The sequence below is a fragment of the Sycon ciliatum genome, chromosome 9, assembly GCF_964019385.1.
Source record: "Sycon ciliatum chromosome 9, ocSycCili1.1, whole genome shotgun sequence".
Classification (NCBI taxonomy): domain Eukaryota; kingdom Metazoa; phylum Porifera; class Calcarea; order Leucosolenida; family Sycettidae; genus Sycon; species Sycon ciliatum.
Window position 1 is genome coordinate 4,328,576 of NC_088651.1, and position 20,243 is coordinate 4,348,818.

The window sequence follows — 20,243 nt, forward strand, 5'->3', positions numbered from 1 at the left end:
TGTGTCTTGCAATTACATGATTCCGCTTGGTACAGGGTCTGGAGAAAACAGGTTACTGCATGTTACAGGTCCTTTTACACGCAGTCATTGAACCAGGGACACTGTTGTCTCTCGTGTAGATGAAATGAATGACGGTCTTGGCATGGTTGTATAGTCTGCACTCTACAACATTTTAAGAAAGTGGTAGACATGCAACTGCATTGAAAAGAAAAGGGGGTTTGTCAACTGACAATCGCTCAGTCTATTCAGTTGCTATTCACACTCGGCGCATGCGCTGGATGGGGTCTGACGATGGTTGACTGGCCCGAACAGTCATAATTTTTCGACATCACAAATAAAGAATTTTTCATCCAGCGCATGTGCCGAGTGTGAATAGCAACTGAATAGAGTGGTTGTCATTTGGCAAACGCCCTTTTTTTACTGTACATCATATAGTGTAATATCACGATGTAGAGTGCATGATGTAGAATGAGTGATGTAGAGTGTGTGATATACATGTTTAGTGCGTGATGTAGAGTGGAGAGTGTGATATGTAGAGTGGAGAGTGTGAGATGTAGAGTGGAGAGTGTGAGATGTAGAGACTAGAGTGTGTGATGTAGAGTGGAGAGTGTGAGATGTAGAGTGGAGAGTGTGTGATGTAGAGTGGAGAGTGTGTGATGTAGAGTGGAGAGTGTGTGATGTAGAGTGGAGAGTGTGTGATGTAGAGTGGAGAGTGTGTGATGTAGAGTGGAGAGTGTGTGATGTAGAGTGGAGAGTGTGTGATGTAGAGTGGAGAGTGTGTGATGTAGAGTGGGGAGTGTGTGATGTAGAGTGGAGAGTGTGTGATGTAGAGTGGAGAGTGTGTGATGTAGAGTGGAGAGTGTGTGATGTAGAGTGGAGAGTGTGTGATGTAGAGTGGAGAGTGTGTGATGTAGAGTGGAGAGTGTGTGATGTAGAGACTAGAGACTAGTAGTAGTGTGTGTTATACAGTGTGTGATGTACAGTGTGTGATGTACAGTGCATGATGTAGAGTGATGCAGAGTGACGTAGATTATCTACAGAATATTTTTGAGGAGGTACTAAAGTCACTGAGCAACTCTTTCAAACTTCATCCATTCAGCTTGCTAGTAACCAATTCCCTCGCAATCTCCCATTGTTTTGCTTGGCAGCTGCTTGCATTGATCGTGATCCTTGCACTGACGGCATCTACAGACAAAGCCACAGCACAGCCTGGCGTTAGTGACATGGATATCCGCTACGAGGTCAAGATCAAATACCCCTTCCACGACCTTATCGGTAAGACACATATTCCCAATTTATAGAGGCTGTGCGAATGCGTCATCAGTTGAGATGCTTTGGCGAAGTCACGGACTTGCGGGCACAGCACCGCACTTACACTAGTGACTCATGCTGCAAACATAGCGCTGATGACAAACAAAGTCCCGGGTTCGAGTCCGGCTGGTCTTGGCATTATTATTTTTTCTCTTTTTCGGACAGTTCACTTCCACGACTGATCCGGTGCATTTGAACTTCTCCCAATCCTCTGAAGTAGCGACAAACTCCGCCATTTGAAAATAATTTGATCTCTCCGCCTCCTGGAGAATATTTCACACCGTTATACACCACTACTCAAATTATTCCTGAAGGTGGCCAGGCCCGAAAAGTTGGATTTAATTCCCGTAGCTATGCAGAAGACGTTACTTCAGTAACGTCTGGCGCTAGCCAGGGTCCCCACAGCTTTAATTCCCGTAGCTATGCAGAAGACGTTACTTCAGTAACGTCTGGCGCTAGCCAGGGTCCACACAGCTTTAATTTGGTATTTGTTTGTTTGTGTGTTTGTTTGTTTGTTTGTGTCACGCCTGGCGCTATCCCGTATCTGTCCCGTATCTGTCCCGTATCTGTGACTACAAAGGCTCTACAGGATTGTACATAACAGCTGTCCACAATATTTGCGGGCTCCTGTATCTGTCCCGTACCGTACCAATATTCGTCGTATTATGCATACGACTCCCTGATGTAGAGTGGGATTTGGAAAGAAATAGGGAGACGAGGAGGAAATTAAATTAGAATAGACGCCGATAAGGTGATAGGATGCGTCAGCATAAACATACTTTGGAAGAGAGATCCCGTCGTCTCCAAAATAAGCGTGAACGAGCGATTCAGTGCCGGTCACAGGAAACGTCGGAAGAGAGATCCCGTCGACTCCAGAACGCCCGTGGTCGGTAGAGTCCGGCGGTACCAGGCAACGTCAGGACAGACATCCCGTTGAGTCCAGAACGCCCGTGATCGGCAGAGTCTAAGCCGGTCCCAGGAAACGTCAGGACAGACATCCCGTCGAGTCCAGAACGCCGTGATCGGCAGAGTCAGCGCCGGTCCCAGTAAACGTCAGGACAGACATCCCGTCGACGCGCAGAAAAACAAAATCTGCAGCCTCTTTTGCCGTTGAACAGGATACGTTATATAGGAGACTGTAAAGTTATGTAATGTCCAAATTTCGACGTGAGCAGCAGGTCACTCGCGTTGATTTTTTCGACGTGCGAGCCAAATAACGCGAGCTGAACTTTCGCGTCGCAGACATCCCGTCGACGCGCAGAAAAACTAAATCTGCAGCCTCTTTTGCCGTCGGACAGGATACGTATTTTAGGAGACTGTAAAGTTATGTAATGTGCTCCACAGGCAACCATGCATTCGGCGTCGTCATTGGCTCAACAGGTCAATGATTATGTACATGTATTACTACAAAAAGACCAGAAAATCCGATTCCTGTATTAAAATCAACTAATGTTCGCTGGCGATTTAATTTCGCTGATTTCGCCGCTTGGTACCAACCGGCCAAAGTAAATCGCAGGCCAAAGTTTGTCATATAGGAAAATGATGCATGATTGAGCAATGGATGCATGTGAGAGCAAAAATACCGATCGATTTCAAATTTGACGTGAAACTGCGCGTCACGTCGGAAATAACGTGCATCTTAACCTCTCTAATCGAGAGGTTTCTATTTCTCATCGGCCAAAATTTGTTGATTTACAATATAAGGAGATAAAAATTAAAGAAGGAGCAAAACAAAATTAGATGATTATTAGAGAAACAACAATCCGCAATAAATTCTGCAAATACTTTTGCCTAACTCATAATATTCAAACCGATTGAAACGTTTTTGCAATACAGTGATGTGGCCAATGAACGGAAAAAGACAATTCCATCAGTTCTTATAACATGTACGATGAGCTAGGCAAAAAAGCAGAAAAGCATAGCGTAGGGCCATGAGCTTCCAAGCTCTCTCGTTCCCGTAGCTATGCAGAAGACGTTACTTCAGTAACGTCTGGCGCTAGCCAGGGTCCACACAGCTTTAATTTGGTATTTGTGTGTTTGTTTGTTTGTGTCACGCCTGGCGCTATCCCGTATCTGTCCCGTACTGTACCGTACCAGCAAAGACAGCTGGCCACAATATTTTTGTTTGTTTGTGCCATCGACATGCCTGGCGCTATCCCGTACCTGGCCCGTACCATCAAGAGTACGGTACCAACAAGATAATGGGTATATATGCGAAGTGTATCGGGGGAATGCATTCAGTGCAGTAACATTTTGTGTGGATTTGTGTGCGAGGCCGAGATCCCACTAGCAGGCTGGCTGGGCCGCCTGCCGACCAGCCCAGGAATCGCATGTAGGCGGATAGCATCATAATTATAACGTTTATACAGTCATGTAGATGTATAGCAGGGAGTCATATTATGTAAACGACTCCATGGTGTATGGGGAGATTTCCTGGAAAGAAATACGAAGTAGGGAGACGAGTAAATGCAATCAGAATGGATGTTAGTTGCCGTCAGTATAATAATAAGAAGAAGATAAACTTCCGTGATCGGCAGAGTCAGCGCCGGTCCCAGGAAACGTCAGGACAGACATCCCGTCGACTCCAGAACGCCCGTGATCGGCAGAGTCAGCGCCGGTCCCATAGCTATGCAGAAAACGTTACTTCAGTATCTCATTGAAACGTTTTTGCAATACAATGATGTAGCTAATCAAAGGAAAAAGCATTTCCATCAGTTCTAACAACATGCACGAGGAGCTAGGCAACAAAACATAGCGCAGGGCCCTGAGCTTCCAAGCTCTCTCGTTTGGTATTTGTGTGTTTGTGTGTTTGTTTGTTTGTTTGTGTCACGCCTGGCGCTATCCGTATCTGACGGCAAAAAAGCATAAGATGTTATAAATTTTTCAATTCTCCTATTTTTTTCAGGCATATTCTGGGATTCGAACCCGCACTATCGCCCTACATGCATTCCCCATACACTTCGCATTCATACCCATTCTTCCAAGTTGCTTCACGTTATTATCTTGCGTTTGAAAGCCCTATTTAAATATTGCGGGCAGCTGTATGTGGCCAGCTGTGTTTGATGGTACGGTACGGTACGGGAGACGGTGTCGTATTACCCTCGATCGTACCTGTCCCGTACCTATCCCCTACCGTACTGTGCTATCAAAGACGGCTGGCCACAATGCATATTCAAATAGGGCTTTCAAATGCAAGATCACAATGTGAAACAACTTGGAAGAATTAGTATGTATGCGATGTGTATCGGGGGATGCATGCAGGGCGCGCGATAGTGCGGGTTCGAATCCCAGGTTATGTCTTAAAAAAAGGATTTTTTTAAAGAATTTATAACATCCCTATGCTTTTTTTTGTCTAGGTCATCAAGGCAAAAAAGCATAGCGTAGGGCCCTGAGCTTCCTAGCTCTCTCGTTATTTTTGGAAGAATTTGTAGCCAAGAGACCGTTTTTTGCGTAGTGGTGTATAACTGTGTGAAACATGAACTGTGGCTACAGTGGAGCAGAGGTCTAGCCCGGTTTTTTGCCAGCCGGCCAACGTTCCAGTTAAAATGCATCGTTCTGGGGGCTGTGCCCCCAGACCCCCGCCATCAGTCACATATCCACACAGACACACACACACACACACACACACACACACACACACACACCACTACAAATCTTTCATTGCAGCTTGCATCTCCTTTCGCTTCGTCCAATTATGGGCATTCATCAGGCAGTTGTGACAATGTGATTATAGGTATTAAAATAAACAAAATATGACAAAGGAAGCAAACAGCTACATGAGCATGGATCATGACTGTGTTCACCAAGGTCATGTCTGCATGCAGTGTACATTGGTCATCTCACAAGACCCAGCCTAGCCACAGCCGTGTACACCACCAGAAGCAGGGAACCATGACCCAACCTGTTACATTTTACTGACGTACTCAAGTGCATACTCAAGTGCATTTGAGCTTGAGTGAAGAGCAAGCACTGAGCCTGAGTAGCCAGTGCTACGTACTGTACTGTACATACCTATGCCTAGGATATGGGTTGTACTCCACCATCTCGACTCAAGTGCTAGTGCAGTGCACTACAGTCTACATGGGGGTGACTGCAGCCGGCCAAATTTACCCTTGGAGCTGTCTCAGCCGGCAGGTCACCCTCCCAGCCGGCTTTCTGCTGGCTGAGCCGGCTTTGGCTAGATCACTGGTGGAGTGTGAACATCCTTAGAAATGCTGGAGAATATGGAGCATCTATCCAAGAACGAACTTTCTCCCTATGGAGTATGGTGTTGTGAGTGTGGGTGCAGAGCGCAGTGTGGAGAGGTGGAGGGTTCAAACTTTTGTTCCCCCAAACCTTGCAAGATAGATGAGTAAATCGTTGTTTCCTTCTCTGTTGCCGTCCTCTCTAGGGTATTACCTGGGGAAAGATGCGCCACCCGATAATTACACTGTCTTCGTCGACAGCAGTGTGATATCGACGTCTCAGCTTCTCCTGGCTACCGGCATAATCTGCATTGTGATATCGGTGATACGGCTAGTTCTCTACGCTGCTCTCGGGGAACATCCAAAGTCACAAAGGGTGCCACCAGCAGTAAGTAACTACTGTCACTTATTATTTTATTATCCTGCCAAAATGTGTGTACCTCATTACACGAAAGATATAATTATGGTGTATACCGTATTTTCCGCAGTACTAGCACCACTTTGAACACTCGAAATTCACCCTAAAAAAAGGCGGGGTGCGGCTCACGTATACTCAAGTGAGTTGACTCAACTTACGGTGATAAATCGGGTAGATGTCTGTGTTTCGTGGCAAGGGGGGGGGGGGGGAGGGGCTTATACTCCGGAAAATACTGTATCTAAATGATGCCCCATTAAAACAAGTCACACGTAGACATATTTCCTAAATATTTCATTTAGACAACATCTGTTGACGTGTGAAGATGCCCTCCCCCCCCCCCCCCCACCCGGAACCTATCGATTGTTCCAGTCATCACCGATTAGTCGGGTCATCCAGCCATGGTATTGCCAGACCAATGAAAAGCTGCATCGGGGGGGGGGGGGGGGGGGGGGTGGGGGTGGGGGTCCTCTCCACGGGGCTATGCCAATGGCGTGTGACATGCACACAATGAACACAGTAGAGAGGTTCTGCAAAACGAAAATGTGTACGAACTTTCGCTCTACGTCACGAAATGAGAAACTTCGCACGAACTTTCGCAACTTTGGACGCGAAACTTGCAGGGAACGCGAAATGAACTTTCGTAGGAAGTTTCTTGAGATTGGGTCATGTCGTACGTGCACTTGGCGCGTGCAAACTACGAAAATGTGCAGAACACAAAGTTCGTGCGAAAATTCGTACACACTTTCGCAAGGCCTGTCGCGACACTTCGTTCGAACTTTCGTTGTGCAGAACCTCTCTAGTGACTACAGTTCATTCATCGGAAACAGTCCCGCTGCCTTTTGAAAGTTGGATTTGGGCTGAATTGAGGATCAAAACCCACTTTAAATCTAAAAAATCTGGGTTTTAGATCTGCTTCTCCATACATTTTGCCATGGCATACCGGTCCTAATTTTGTTTCGTAAGCATTTCTGGTGAAGCCAGGGTCCCCTGCGGATGGCAGATGGTCAATCTGACCAACTTCGACATGCGTCGTGACTTTTATTTTCCTGATCGTCTATACGTTAAATGTCTTTATTAAAAAGAACTAACACCAAGGGACTGATGGCATTTGTCTGCACTACGGAGAGTTCTTCTTATCCATATTTATACACAATTTATGGACAGTGATTTATGCAATAAAGTTACAAATATTAGAACTTCAAAAGCGAAATTTTGTCTTATCCGTTCTCACTGTATTTCTGTACACTGTACTGTTCCAATACAGGAGTTGGTAGCGACATCATTCATGACACTGATGCTTGTCGTCTCAGCCAGTATGTTCGTCTGGCAAGTATCCGACACTCTCATATCAAATATCTCCGCGAATCTGGACGTAGTGATCGGAACCTGTCCGACTGAAATGAAGTGTTACAAGTCTCTGCCACGGTTCAGGGCACTCTATGCAGCAGGGGTAAGATACTTCCTGTTGTGTGTGTGTGTGTGTGTGTGTGTGTGTGTGTATGTGTGTTTTGTGCTCTTTGGCAGTAGGTTACACTTTCTGAGCTCCGGTTTTGGCTTTCTCCAAAGTTTTCTGCCTGCCCAGGGAGACTCTGGTATAGGCATAGCCAGAGTCGACTCTGGAGCACCCTCGCACACTGCCAAGGTAGTGCTGCATGATTTGAACACGGAATCGCGAGCACCATGAAAGTAAAGAGTACACAGCTCCAAAAAGTTGCTGCTTTATGTCTCTATACGATGCTGCGACACCAGAACTATAACACATTACATGGTTTGGCTGCGCACAACCCTGTACCAATCATACAAAGAGTGTATATTATCTGTTCGGGTTTGTCACGTGTTGTGAAGTTCCGCCATCGCGAGCGTATACTGGAGTTTCACGCTTTGGGGATTATGACCCCTGGAATGTTGCTCTTACCGCAACATTCAGTTCACTGTGCATCCGCTCTCTCCGTGGTCTTCTTCTGCAGGCATTTCAGTTCATCTCGGCGGTAGCATGGGCAATAAACATTTGGTTTGCATTCCGAAACACGTACCTGCACCGTCCGTACTACCTTGACCAGATGGAGGCCGGTCAAGGACCGGGTGCACAGGAAATTCCCACGACCAGCACGCCGGCAACCTCTTACGGTGAGTTTAAATGGAACAGTTGTGGTTTCTGTTTCGTCTTCTCTTGTCTGTCTATCGATTGATGTGTTGGTTTGTGTGTGAGCCTCATACCCCAGTAGATGGCCAAACGTTTCTGTCTGCATGCAAACTCGTGCGTTTGTGTATATCTGTCTGTACGGGTGTTGGTCTGTTTTTTAAGCCTTTTCTCTTTATATCTCCCTATCTCTCTGTCCCAATATGTCAGTCTGCCTGCCTGCCTGCCGGTCTGTCTGTCTGTCGGTCTGTCTGTTTCTCTCTCTCGCTCTCTCTCTCTCTCTCTCTCTCTCTCTCTCTCTCTCTCTCTCTCTCTCTCTTTCTGTCTCTGTCTCTGTCTCTGTCTCTCTGTGTCTCTCTCTGTCTCTCTCTCTTGCTGTCTGTCTCTCTCTCGCTGTCTGTCTGTCTCTCTCTCTCTCTCTCTCTCTCTCTCTCTCTCTCTCTCTCTCTCTCTCTCTCTCTCTCTCTCTCTCTCTCTCTCTCTCTCTCTCTCTCTCTCTCTCTCTCTCTCTCTCTCTCTCTCTCTCTCTCTCTCTCTCTCTCTCTCTCTCTCTCTCTCTCTCTCTCTCTCTCTCTCTCTCTCTCTCTCTCTCTCTCTCTCTCATGGGTACTGCGGAGGTGTATTCAAACCGCCATCCCATCAGCAACAACATCTGTTGCCTAGTTTCCGCACAAATTGACATTTTTCTGTTCTTACGCCGTCTTGCTTTTAAAACTCTCTCCTCACCACAGGAACTGGCGAGGGACGAAGCTCCAAGCGATTTAACCCAGGCAAACAATGGGAGCCAAAAGAGATGAGTGTGATGTCAAAACCGACAGCGGCAGACATGGACGCTTAACGATTCAGTTCAAAGTCTTTATTTTCTCATGAAGCAATTGCTTCTGACTGTTGATGGCTGAACTTTCATTTTTTATAACTACACTGCCAATAGGTTAACTCCATTCTCCCGACCAGAATGATTTTACAGTGGATTACTTGTCTGCAGAACCTAAGGCAATGATTTTAGTAGAATCATAACTACTCGTCCTTGTCGTACTGCTGTTTTAAACCGATAGGAGGTAATGCGATTTTTGTTGACATTCACTTTGAGAGATGACTCACATGGGTCATATTGTTCCCATTGCCGGAATTGATCATTTTAATGGAGGAGTTGGCACTTCCTTTACATTTGATTTCCCTTTTAATTGGCGTTTAGGTAAACTTCACCTTGGTAGCGTATAGCTGTCCAATTCTTTAATAGATTTAAATGTACTGCAGTACATGTACATTGCTACTAGCTGCGGGAATGCGATTCGGCTATGCTTATTAAGCCATGCTTAGTAATGTGATTGCATCTCAGATTTTGTGTGCTGCTAATGCGAGTACTGGTGGTTACTGTGTGCAACAGCCGTCACGTCTGCCGTCACAACTGCCACCTCATCTCTACCATTTAAAATGTATCTACTTCGAAGTACTTACATGCCTTACATGCCTTGTCTGACGTAATATGAATAGGGCCTGAAAGTGTTACGTCATGGCATAGCAACAATTTCAAAAAATCAAAAACTGGATCCACATGGATCCAGTTTTTGTATGGATCCGAGCACATTTAAAGCGGTCTTACTTACAGCAAGGCGATATAGCTGGTGAAATTGACTGGGTTGGCAAATGGGGGTGGGGTGACAACTGGTGGCGAAGAAAACGTCCCACCTGCATACGACATGAGTAGGTTGCAATGCACCCACACACTGTAGGCAATAGCAAAGTCACACCTTAGTGGATCCAAAAGTAGAAATCTGTCGTGAACTTACTACTCCCTGGCCGTTTTGCCGTCATCACTTTAAAGCCCTAGGATGTTATTGTACTTTTCATTCAATGAATTTCCTTTTCTTGCTTCTCATCATTCATAACGAGAGAGCTTGGAAGCTCAGGGCCCTGCGCTATGCTTTTATGCTTTTTTGCCTAGCTCATCGTACATGTTATAAGACTGATGGGAATGTCATCAAACTACTCCACACGTTTACAAGTCGGATGCAGTTTTTGACGCTCCTCTGTAGTGTGTTTTTTCCTTAATCGTTTTGCCTGCCAATTTCATATGTCATAAGTCCAGTCTATCAGGAATCAAGAAATGAACAACGAGGAAACGTTTCCGGTCTGGAAAGATGTGCCTGCTGAACAGCTGAAGCAGAACTCCGTGAAGTTTGTCTGCCCCCGGAACATCAAAATCTTGGATGTGGCTGAGGCGATCGCGGCCTCCGGCTATGATGACCTCCTATCGGTACAGATAAGTGCAAATAGTCGATGCATTGTAACTTTCCTGTCCAACGAGAGTGCGATGGCCATGGCAGATCACGGCATTGAGTTGGACGGAACCGCCATTCTTGTCCATTTTTTCACGGAACCCCTGGTTGAAATCAGAGTCTTGGATGCACCAATCTGGGTCTCTGACCAAGATCTCATTGTCTGTTTGGCGGGGTACGGGACATGCGCAGGCACGCAGGGAGTACGGCATGGGCACATTGTCACGAAATCTGGCTTGAGAGTTGCTACGGGTATACGACATTTGACCTTCCAGCTAAACAAAGGCACCCACATCCCGTCCGTCATAAAAACCCAGGGCGGGCTGACTGTACGCGTACGCTACGATGGCCAGGTGCGTACTTGCAATGTGTGCAACAACCCTGACCACCTCGCAGCACAATGCCCAAATAAGGGCATAAACGCACGTGCACCACCCCGTACAGGGCGAGCCCCACCACCACCAGCTGGGGAGGCGTGCAGTCAAGGCCCGTCTGGCAGCACGGAGGTAGTTGAGACCAGGGAGTCGTAAAATACCGGGAGGCGACACGCCACACATTTCACGATCCGAGGATTGCCGCACTCGACCCGCGAAATTTGAAGCGTGATTGAAACGTCGTCGTCATCTTCTTTTTCTCAATTGTTTTTGCTATATGCTTCGAGGCTATTCTGGATCTCCAGAGCGAAAGCTGGTTGTTTCTGATACGTACCACGCATTACCTTAGGTTGAGCCGTGGCTTTTAATTTTTTTTTGGAAGTTCACTGCTTTGGAGACGACGGAATGTCAAGGTAAGTTATTCACGAAATGTACTCAAATTTGAATTGAGTCAATGCGAATGACACCCTGTTTTCGGAATAGTTCTCCACTAAACACACCATGCCCATGGCCCCTTCATGTTGTCCAAGTTCCATTCTAGGTTTGTGTGAAGTTTCGAGATGAAGTTCGACGATGTACTCACCTTTCCATGGAAGGGAAAAAAAAGTAGCATATCAAACAGAATCCATGCAGTATTTGATGCCACTATCCTCATTCTTCTGCATTCAAAGTGTTTCACATTTATATGGCCCATGAACTGCAAACAATATTTGTCATTTCTTAACTGTTCATAGCTGTTCATAACTGTTCTGAACACATTGCCTTCAGGAAACGTAAGGCCGAGTCGCCTCACCGACTGAGCAAAGTTCTCTGCGACGAAAGTCACACTATCGGCGAATGCACTCAAGGTGAATACCCGTCAATATCCTGTATACTGCTTGTACCGCTTATCACAGTAGCATACACACAAGCACACATACATACACACCTGGTCCTGGTCCTGGTAAACACTGCCATTACGGTCACGTGTCCCCTTACGGGGCCGACAATATAGAACGACGAGCGGGACCACGTTCGAGAGAGCCATCTCCAGCAGCTATGGATCTGGCTTATCATGGGAAACAATTCCTCTCACGGCTGCCGCTACTACCAACTACCGCACGAAGACATACACACACACACACACACACACACACACACACACACACACACACACACACACACACACACACACACTCACACACACACACACACACACACACACACATGCATGCTCGTGCACACACAAGCGCAAAATTCACATATCACTGGTTCAGTTGTTTTTATCTGTGTCGTATTTTGTCTTATACAGAGCGTGTTGCTTGTGTGTGTTGAGCATGCTGGGGAACTGGGAATGGGTTATTAAATTAAGCTGGTGAAACAAGGAGCATGCAGCAGGCACAAGTACAAACGTATGCTTCTGCTCTTCATGCTGTGTTGCAGCTATGGGTGCTGCATAGCCATGGTCACGGAGCGGTTGGTCATTTCTGGGCAACGCTTGATGCTCAAAAGTTTGGAGAATGGCTCCAAAATTCTCCAAACAAGGCTGAAGGCTTGTCACGGCATCCTTGCCAAATAAAGGTATAAGCTGCAGCAAGTTGTCGTTGCGACACCTTGCTCCTTCCAGCTCACGCCGCACGGCCACCAAGCACCAACCACCATGGTACTTTTCAGCAAGGTGAGACAAATTGTCAATCACCGGTTCGGGGATGGCTTCAGCAGCTTTGGATGGTGCTATTGACGCTTTCCTGATAGCAGCGGCAGCCGTGGCATGCAGGTAGCTTATCAGATTCGCTAGCACTGCAGATGTAACTTCCAAATCTGAAGAAGAGAAAAGAAAAAGACAACATATAAGGACTGGTGGTTGCAGAGACTGTACTAGTATTCAAAAGCCAGCGTTTGCATACCTAGTCTGCATACCTAGTCAGAAGCCAATTTTTTTCCAACGTGCATGCAAAACGCACTGACCTTCACAATTGATTTTCACTTCGGGAATAGCTGTTGCGATGACGGACAGCATTTGTTGCCATGCTTGCGAAATATCAGCACCCTTGCATGCCTTCAGCTGGCACACTTCCTGGCGTAGCAGATTTGCAGTACCTGATGCCTTGTGTAACCGTGTCGTAATAACATGCAGGAATGACTCCGTCGCCTCAGTAACACTCGCCTGTCTCATTGTCAGCAGTTTGCAAATTCCATGGATCACTGCACCTTCCATAGGCCTGTACACCATGATGGCACTACCACTCTTACATCGATCTGCACATAGACAAAGTATGGTTTGAGGATGGAGGTTTACATCATCTACGGTGATGATACATACTAGGTATACACGTAAATTTTCAGGACTTCAATAAATATCCTGTCACAGTGAACAGACAATGCATCGTGGGCAGACTAGGATGAAAAGGATGGTGTCGACCACCTAATTTATCGGGTCAGTTCGGGCACTTAGGTATGCTACAGATTATATATTCGTGTCCACAAGGAAGAGACAAAAACATGCAAACGAAAGAATCTCACCTGTAGCCCACAGCTGAACATCCCCACAACTCAGGTCACCAAGTGAATACGTGGCGTCATCTACATCTTCCACGGTGGACTCATCACTTTGGCAGTCATCTCTGTCAAGCTCCATCATCCTTTACTTCGAAGGCCAAGGCACAAAGTATTATTACTTAGAAAAACAAAACGAACTGCTGACACTGGATTCGTTGTGTGCAGGATAATTTTATTGAGTTTTCAAATTTGTTGGACCAAACAGCGAACGCGTCCTTTTGCATGACCTGCGCCGCTTTGACCTCATGGGAAGTCCCTCGCCATGCAGCGCGTGAGGTCTCAGCACTCGTGCCCGAGCTGAGGCAATCATCCGACGCGGTTGTGCATCTCGTGTCGCCTCCCGGTATTTTACGACTCCCTGGTTGAGACATCCACGACATGCACACCGCCACCAGCTGGGGAGGCGTGCAGTCAAGGCCCGTCTGCCAGCACGGAGGTAGTTGTAGCTGTACCACCACCAAACACGTACAGTCAAGCCCTGCAAAGTCCAACCGCACGCGCACCACCTGCCAGCACTGAGGTACCACCACCAAACACGTACAGTCAAGCCCTGCAAAGTCCAACCGCACGCGCACCACCTGCCAGCACTGAGGTGGTCGCAGCCGCAGTACCGCACACAAGCTTGACCCCAGCGAAGCCAGTAGCGTCGCCAGCCGCCAACACAGTCGCCTGCACCCCAGTCACGCCGACAACTGCTCTGGCCACCTCCAGGGGGAAAACCACACACCCATCACCGGACACTGAAGACGATGGCTTTACTCCAGTGAAGAGGGGAAAGAACTCCTTTCGCCCAGGTAACAGTGCCACCTCGGAATGCCAGAACAACGACACAGACCCACAGGTCACGTGGGCTAACGAAGTCAGTGCGAAAGAGGTCGAAAACCTCCTCAAGCGGATCCGCAGACGCAAGGGCAGCTTCTAACCGGTCTACAGCCACAGGCGTGCAGCCATCACTCTCCCCTCCTCCTCCATCAAACACTTGTAAGTTACCCCACACTAGCCTTAATGTAGGAACCCTCAACATTTGCAGCCTCAGGAACAAAGTTGAAGAAGTCCGCCACGTTTTGCATAATTTTAACCTAGATGTATTAGCCATTACTGAAACTTGGCTCAATGACACTATAAGCGATGCCCTAGTTGCAATACCTGGCTACTCTATACTTAGATCTGACAGGACTAGCCAGCAAGGTGGAGGAATATGTTTTTATGTCAGGCACTCACTCACTGTCACTGCCATCACCTTCCCAAATCCAAACCAGCTTGAAGTCTTGTGCATTGTGGTGCAGACCACAAAAACTGACCAGCTTACACTGACCTGTGTCTACAGGCCCCCAAACAACACTGTGGGCTTTTGGCAGCTTCTTACAGATACCGCCGATCATCTCTACAACCCACATGCACCGATGATTGTTCTGGGTGACCTAAACTGTGACACACTGCGAACACCACCCACATCCCACCTTCACCATTTCAAAGAGTTCTGCAGCTCACTTCACCTTGAGAACATAATCTCCTCTCCCACACGATTCCCCAGCCAATCATGTCTAGACGTTGTACTGGTCGATCAACAGTTGCTAGGTCGTGCGCCAGGCAGTTCCAGAGCTTTCATCTGGAACCAAGCTGTACATCCCGTAGTAGACGTCAGTGATCATCACCTTGTAACTTTCTCCTACAGCGCCCCTGGTAGAGCTTCATCACCCGCAACTACAGGGATACGACATATCCGCCGACCACCTCTGTCTTCAATCAGCCCTGATATGCTGAAAACAGAAATCGCAAAGAATGTGGCCGAATCGACGAGCGGCACCTTCGAATCGCTGGATGAATCAGCATCAGCGTTTCGCGACAGCGTCCTGTTGGCCGTAAACACGCTGTGTCCACTACGGCCCTGTCGCAGTCAGAAATCACGGAAACCTAAGCCATCCCCGTGGTGTACACCAGCGCTAACAAATCTCTTCCACCGTCGCAAACATCTTCACCGCGCGGTTATGAGAAACCCAACTGACACCCAGCTCTTGCAACTGTACCGTGCAGCAAGAAGAGAAGGCACGCTGCTTAACAAACGCCTAAAGAATCAATATTTAGTAAGGGAGTTCTCAGACTGCCGAAATGATCCTCGCCGCCAATGGAAACTGCTCAACAAACTCCTTGGTCGGAACACCACTCCAACACCTCTCAAAGCCGACGTTTCCAGCCTCACCAACTTCTTTGGATCGGTCGTCTCTGACCCAGAGCGACCCCCTTCCCTGCAAATCCCCCAAGGCCCCCGACAGCTCACCAGTTTCGCAAATTTCACCCCTGTCACTACCACTGAAGTCTGCAAGCTCCTCAAGAAGATCTCCCCTTTCAAATCCACCGGATCCGACGAACTCCCACCCCTTCCTCTGAAGATCTGTGCAGAAGAACTAGCCGGTCCCCTCTGTCTCATTTTCAACGAATCACTCTCCCTCGGTTCCTTTCCAGACATATATAAAGTAGCGTCTGTATTCCCCCTCTTCAAGAAAGGCAATCCAGAATGTCCCTCTAACTATCGCCCCATATCTCTACTCCCCATCGTATCCAAGCTTCTAGAAAAGATCGTCCTTCATCAACTGCAGCGCTATATCAACACCCACCCAGAGCTCAACATTCTTCCTCCCCAACAGTTCGCCTACCGCTCTGATCATTCCACAGAGGATGCACTTTCACTGGCTATATCAAAGTGGCAACAACGCTTGGATGACGGTCAGAACACCGGAGTGTTATTCTTGGATATGAGCAAGGCGTTCGACCGGGTCAAGCACCAGCCACTCATCAACGAGCTCTACTCCTGCGGTATTTGTGGCACAGCACTGTCTTGGTTCGCCTCCTATCTAAGCGCTCGTCGACAGACAGTGACGAACCCCTCCACAAAAACATCCGGCGACTCCGTGACCTGTAGTCGAGGGGTACCTCAAGGCTCTGTCCTGGGCCCCGTTCTTTTCACAATCTACACAAGACACGTAACAGACGTCACACCAACTCACACATCTAACATACTCTACGCCGACGATATAGGACTCTACACATCGAGCAGCTGCATCAACACGATACAGGACCGACTATCAGAGAGCTTCGATGCGGTTAAATCACACCTCACGGAACTGGGCCTCCTACTGAACCCCGACAAAACTCAACTATTAATCGTCCGCCGGAAGACAACCCCATTTCCACCTACCTTCACTGTCATCTGTGGTAACTTCCCAGTATCCCCTTCCCAGTGTGTCCGTTACCTTGGAGTGCTAGTCGACCAGCACCTTGCCTTCAAGGAGCAGGTCGGGAAAGTTGTTGCTGACGTCAACCGTAAGCTGGCCGCATTCCGCAGAATACGACATCACATCACCACCCAGGCACAACGTTCCTTTTACCTAAGCATTATCCAATCCACCATGGAGTACGCCAGCAACTGCTACGTTCACACGATATCAGCAACCCTATACAACACACTCATTCGATGCTTCAAACGTAGCCTCAGGATAACATTTGGCTACCCACCATGCCACCCAACCGCCACCATTTGTCAACGCCACAAAATTATTCCTGTCGCCATCCGTTATAACCTAAAGATATTTTGCCTTGTCTATAAATGTGTGCATGGCCGCCGCAGCCCTCTACTTGCCGAGCTTTTTGTACTTAGATCAAATAGCAACCATACCAATGCCTTGACCAGGGGACAGTCCGCCCTGGCTTTAGCCCTGCCTAATGCTTCGTCACGGTACGGTTTCTATGCTTTGCCTTACCTGGCTGCTGACAGGTGGAATTCGCTTCCAGCAGCATGCCGCCAGGCAGCCTCCTTTGCAATGTTCAACAGTACTCTTCGCAGCCTCTTTTGCAACACATAATGGCACAGTATGCAGCCATCGTTTTCTTTTTTCTTTACTCTATTTCACGCACTTACGGCTTTCTTAATTCAGCTCTATTTCACGCACTTACCTAGGGTACCCTGTAAAAAGACTCACAGTCTGTGGGGATTGCCCTAGTAAAATAATAAATACTACTACTACTACTATGTCTTTTTCGTTGGTTGGCCACATCACTGTATTGCGAAAACGTTTCAATCGGTTTGCTTATGAGTTAGGCAAAAGTATTTGCAGAATTTATTGCGGATTGTTATTTCTCTAATAATCATCTACTTTTGTTTTGCTCCTTCTTTTCTTTTTATCTCCTTATATTGTAAATCTACAAATTTTGGCCGATGAGAAATAGAAACCTCTCTATTAGAGAGGTTAAGATGCACGTTATTTCCGACGTGACGCGCAGTTTCACGTCAAATTTGAAATCGATCGGTATTTTTGCTCTCACATGCATCCATTGCTCAATCATGCATCATTTGCCTATATGACAAACGTTGGCCTGCGATTTACTTTGGCCGGTTGGTACCAAGCGGCGAAATCAGCGAAATTAAATCGCCAGCGAACATTAGTTGATTTTAATACAGTGATCGGATTTTCTGGCCTTTTTGTAGTAATACATGTACATTGACCTGTTGAGCCAAGGACGACGCCGAATGCATGGTTGCCTGTGGAGCACATCACATAACTTTACAGTCTCCTAAAATACGTATCCTGTCCGACGGCAAAAGAGGCTGCAGATTTAGTTTTTCTGCGCGTCGACGGGATGTCTGCGACGCGAAAGTTCAGCTCGCGTTATTTGGCTCGCACGTCGAAAAATCAACGCGAGTGACCTGCTGCTCACGTCGAAATTTGGACATTACATAAATTTACAGTCTCCTATATAAATACGTATTCTGTTCGACGGCAAAAGAGGCTGCAGATTTAGTTTTTCTGCACGTCGACGGGATGTCTGTCCTGACGTTTACTGGGACCGGCGCTGACTCTGCCGATCACGGGCGTTCTGGACTCGACGAGATGTCTGTCCTGACGTTTCCTGGGATCGGCTTAGACTCTGCCGATCACGGGCGTTCTGGACTCAAAGGGATGTCTGTCCTGACGTTGCCTGGTACCGCCGGACTCTACCGATCACGGGCGTTCTGGAGTCGACGGGATCTCTCTTCCGACGTTTCCTGTGACCGGCACTGAATCGCTCGTTCACGCTTATTTTGGAGACGACGGGATCTCTCTTCCAAAGTATGTTTATGCTGACGCATCCTATCACCTAATCGGCGTCTATTCTAATTTAATTTCCTCTTTGGCTGTGTTTACATGAGAAATTTCAACCCGGGTCGAGTTCAGCCCGGGTTGAAAGTCTGTACGACAAACAAAAGAGGTGAGCGTTTACATGAAGACAGTTGACCCGGGTCAAATACTGATATGCCGCCAAAAGTCCACTTCTACAGTCCTGTATGGTCACGTGAATCCGTTCGCGCGAAATTTGCATCTGCAGTGCCGTTCAAACCTGGCGCGAGATACGCACAGAAGTACGTTTGTACGATTTTCTTGACCCGGGTTGATTTCAACCCTCCCCTTGGGGGGAGGGTTGAAATCAACCCGGGGCGAAATTTCAAGCGCAATGCGTCATGTAAACGCGCCATTCACTTTGTGCACATGGCGGGTTGAAATCTGACCCGGGTCGAACTCAACCCGGGTTGAAACGCTTCATGTAAACACAGCCTAAGTCTCCCTATTTCTTTCCAAATCTCCCTCTACATCAGGGAGTCGTATACATAATACGACGAATATTGGTACGGTACGGGACAGATACAGGAGCCCGCTAATATTGTGGACAGCTGTTATGTACAATCCTGTAGAGCCTTTGTAGTCACAGATACGGGACAGATACGGGACAGATACGGGATAGCTCCAGCCGTGACACAAACAAACAAACAAACAAACACCAAATTAAAGCTGTGTGGACCCTGGCTAGCGCCAGACGTTACTGAAGTAACGTCTTTTGCATAGCTACGGGAATAATAATACAATTTTAAATGATTAATTTGCCCCGCCCACCCACCCACACACACATTCAGGCAAAACAGACCGTGCTAGCGTACACCGCTTGCATCCAATCAAGTGAGTGTATGCAATCGGTGTTTCACTCTGCTGAAGGAAGAACGAAATGCTTTGCTGTGGCAATTATTGTCTTGATTATACACAAACACATCGAATCTAGCATATGCTCTTGCTCTAATCTCCAGTGCAGCCCCAACTAGGTGGAATGTGCTGACTCCTATTCTGCACAGTCCCTAGCGATCAACTCTTGAACTACCAGTAGCACCATATTTTCATGTAATGTAACCTCATAGCCTCATATAATCACCATTATTAACTTGCATCTCTCTTATTGGCCAACAGCCACCGTGAGAAGTGATAATAATAACAAACTCGGAAATGAAAGGCTGAGTAACTGTAACTCCATTTATTCCCGTAGCTATGCAGAAGACGTTACTTCAGTAACGTCTGGCGCTAGCCAGGGTCCACACAGCTTTAATTTGGTGTTTGTTTGTGTGTTTGTTTGTTTGTGTCACGCCTGGAGCTATCCCGTATCTGTCCCGTATCTGTCCCGTATCTGTCCCGTATCTGTGACTACAAAGGCTCTACAGGATTGTACATAACAGCTGTCCACAATATGTACCGGCTCCTGTATCTGTCCCGTACCGTACCAATATTCGTCAATATTCGTCGTATTATGTGTACGACTTCCTGATGTAGAGGGAGATTTGGAAAGAAATAGGGAGACGAGGAGGAAATTAAATTAGAATAGACGCCGAATAGGTGATAGGATGCGTGAGCATAAACATACTTTTGAAGAGAGATCCCGTCGTCTCCAAAATAAGCGTGAACGAGCGATTCAGCGCCGGTCACAGGAAACGTCGGAAGAGAGATCCCGTCGAGTCCAGAACGCCCGTGATCGGCAGAGTCTAAGCCGGTCCCCGGAATCGTCAGGACAGACAACCCGTCGAGTCCAGAATGCCCGTGATCGGCAGAGTCAGCGCCGGTCCCAGGAAACGTCAGGACAGACATCCCGTCGACGCGCAGAAAAACTAAATCTGCAGCCTCTTTTGCCGTCGGACAGGATACGTAT

General features: G+C 47.4%; 1 protein-coding gene across 1 annotated transcript in view; it reads left to right on the top strand.

Annotated features, from left to right (window-relative positions):
* Positions 1 to 9,409, top strand: part of LOC135824199 (uncharacterized) — a 10,608-nt gene extending 1,199 nt beyond the window's left edge. The window contains exons 2-6 of the mRNA XM_065336930.1: positions 1,149 to 1,275; positions 5,702 to 5,883; positions 7,178 to 7,363; positions 7,881 to 8,040; positions 8,785 to 9,409. Coding sequence (XP_065193002.1) covers positions 1,149 to 1,275; positions 5,702 to 5,883; positions 7,178 to 7,363; positions 7,881 to 8,040; positions 8,785 to 8,891 — 762 coding nt within the window. The 3' untranslated portion in view covers positions 8,892 to 9,409. The remainder of the gene's footprint in view (positions 1 to 1,148; positions 1,276 to 5,701; positions 5,884 to 7,177; positions 7,364 to 7,880; positions 8,041 to 8,784) is intronic.
* Positions 9,410 to 20,243: the final 10,834 nt, after the last annotated feature.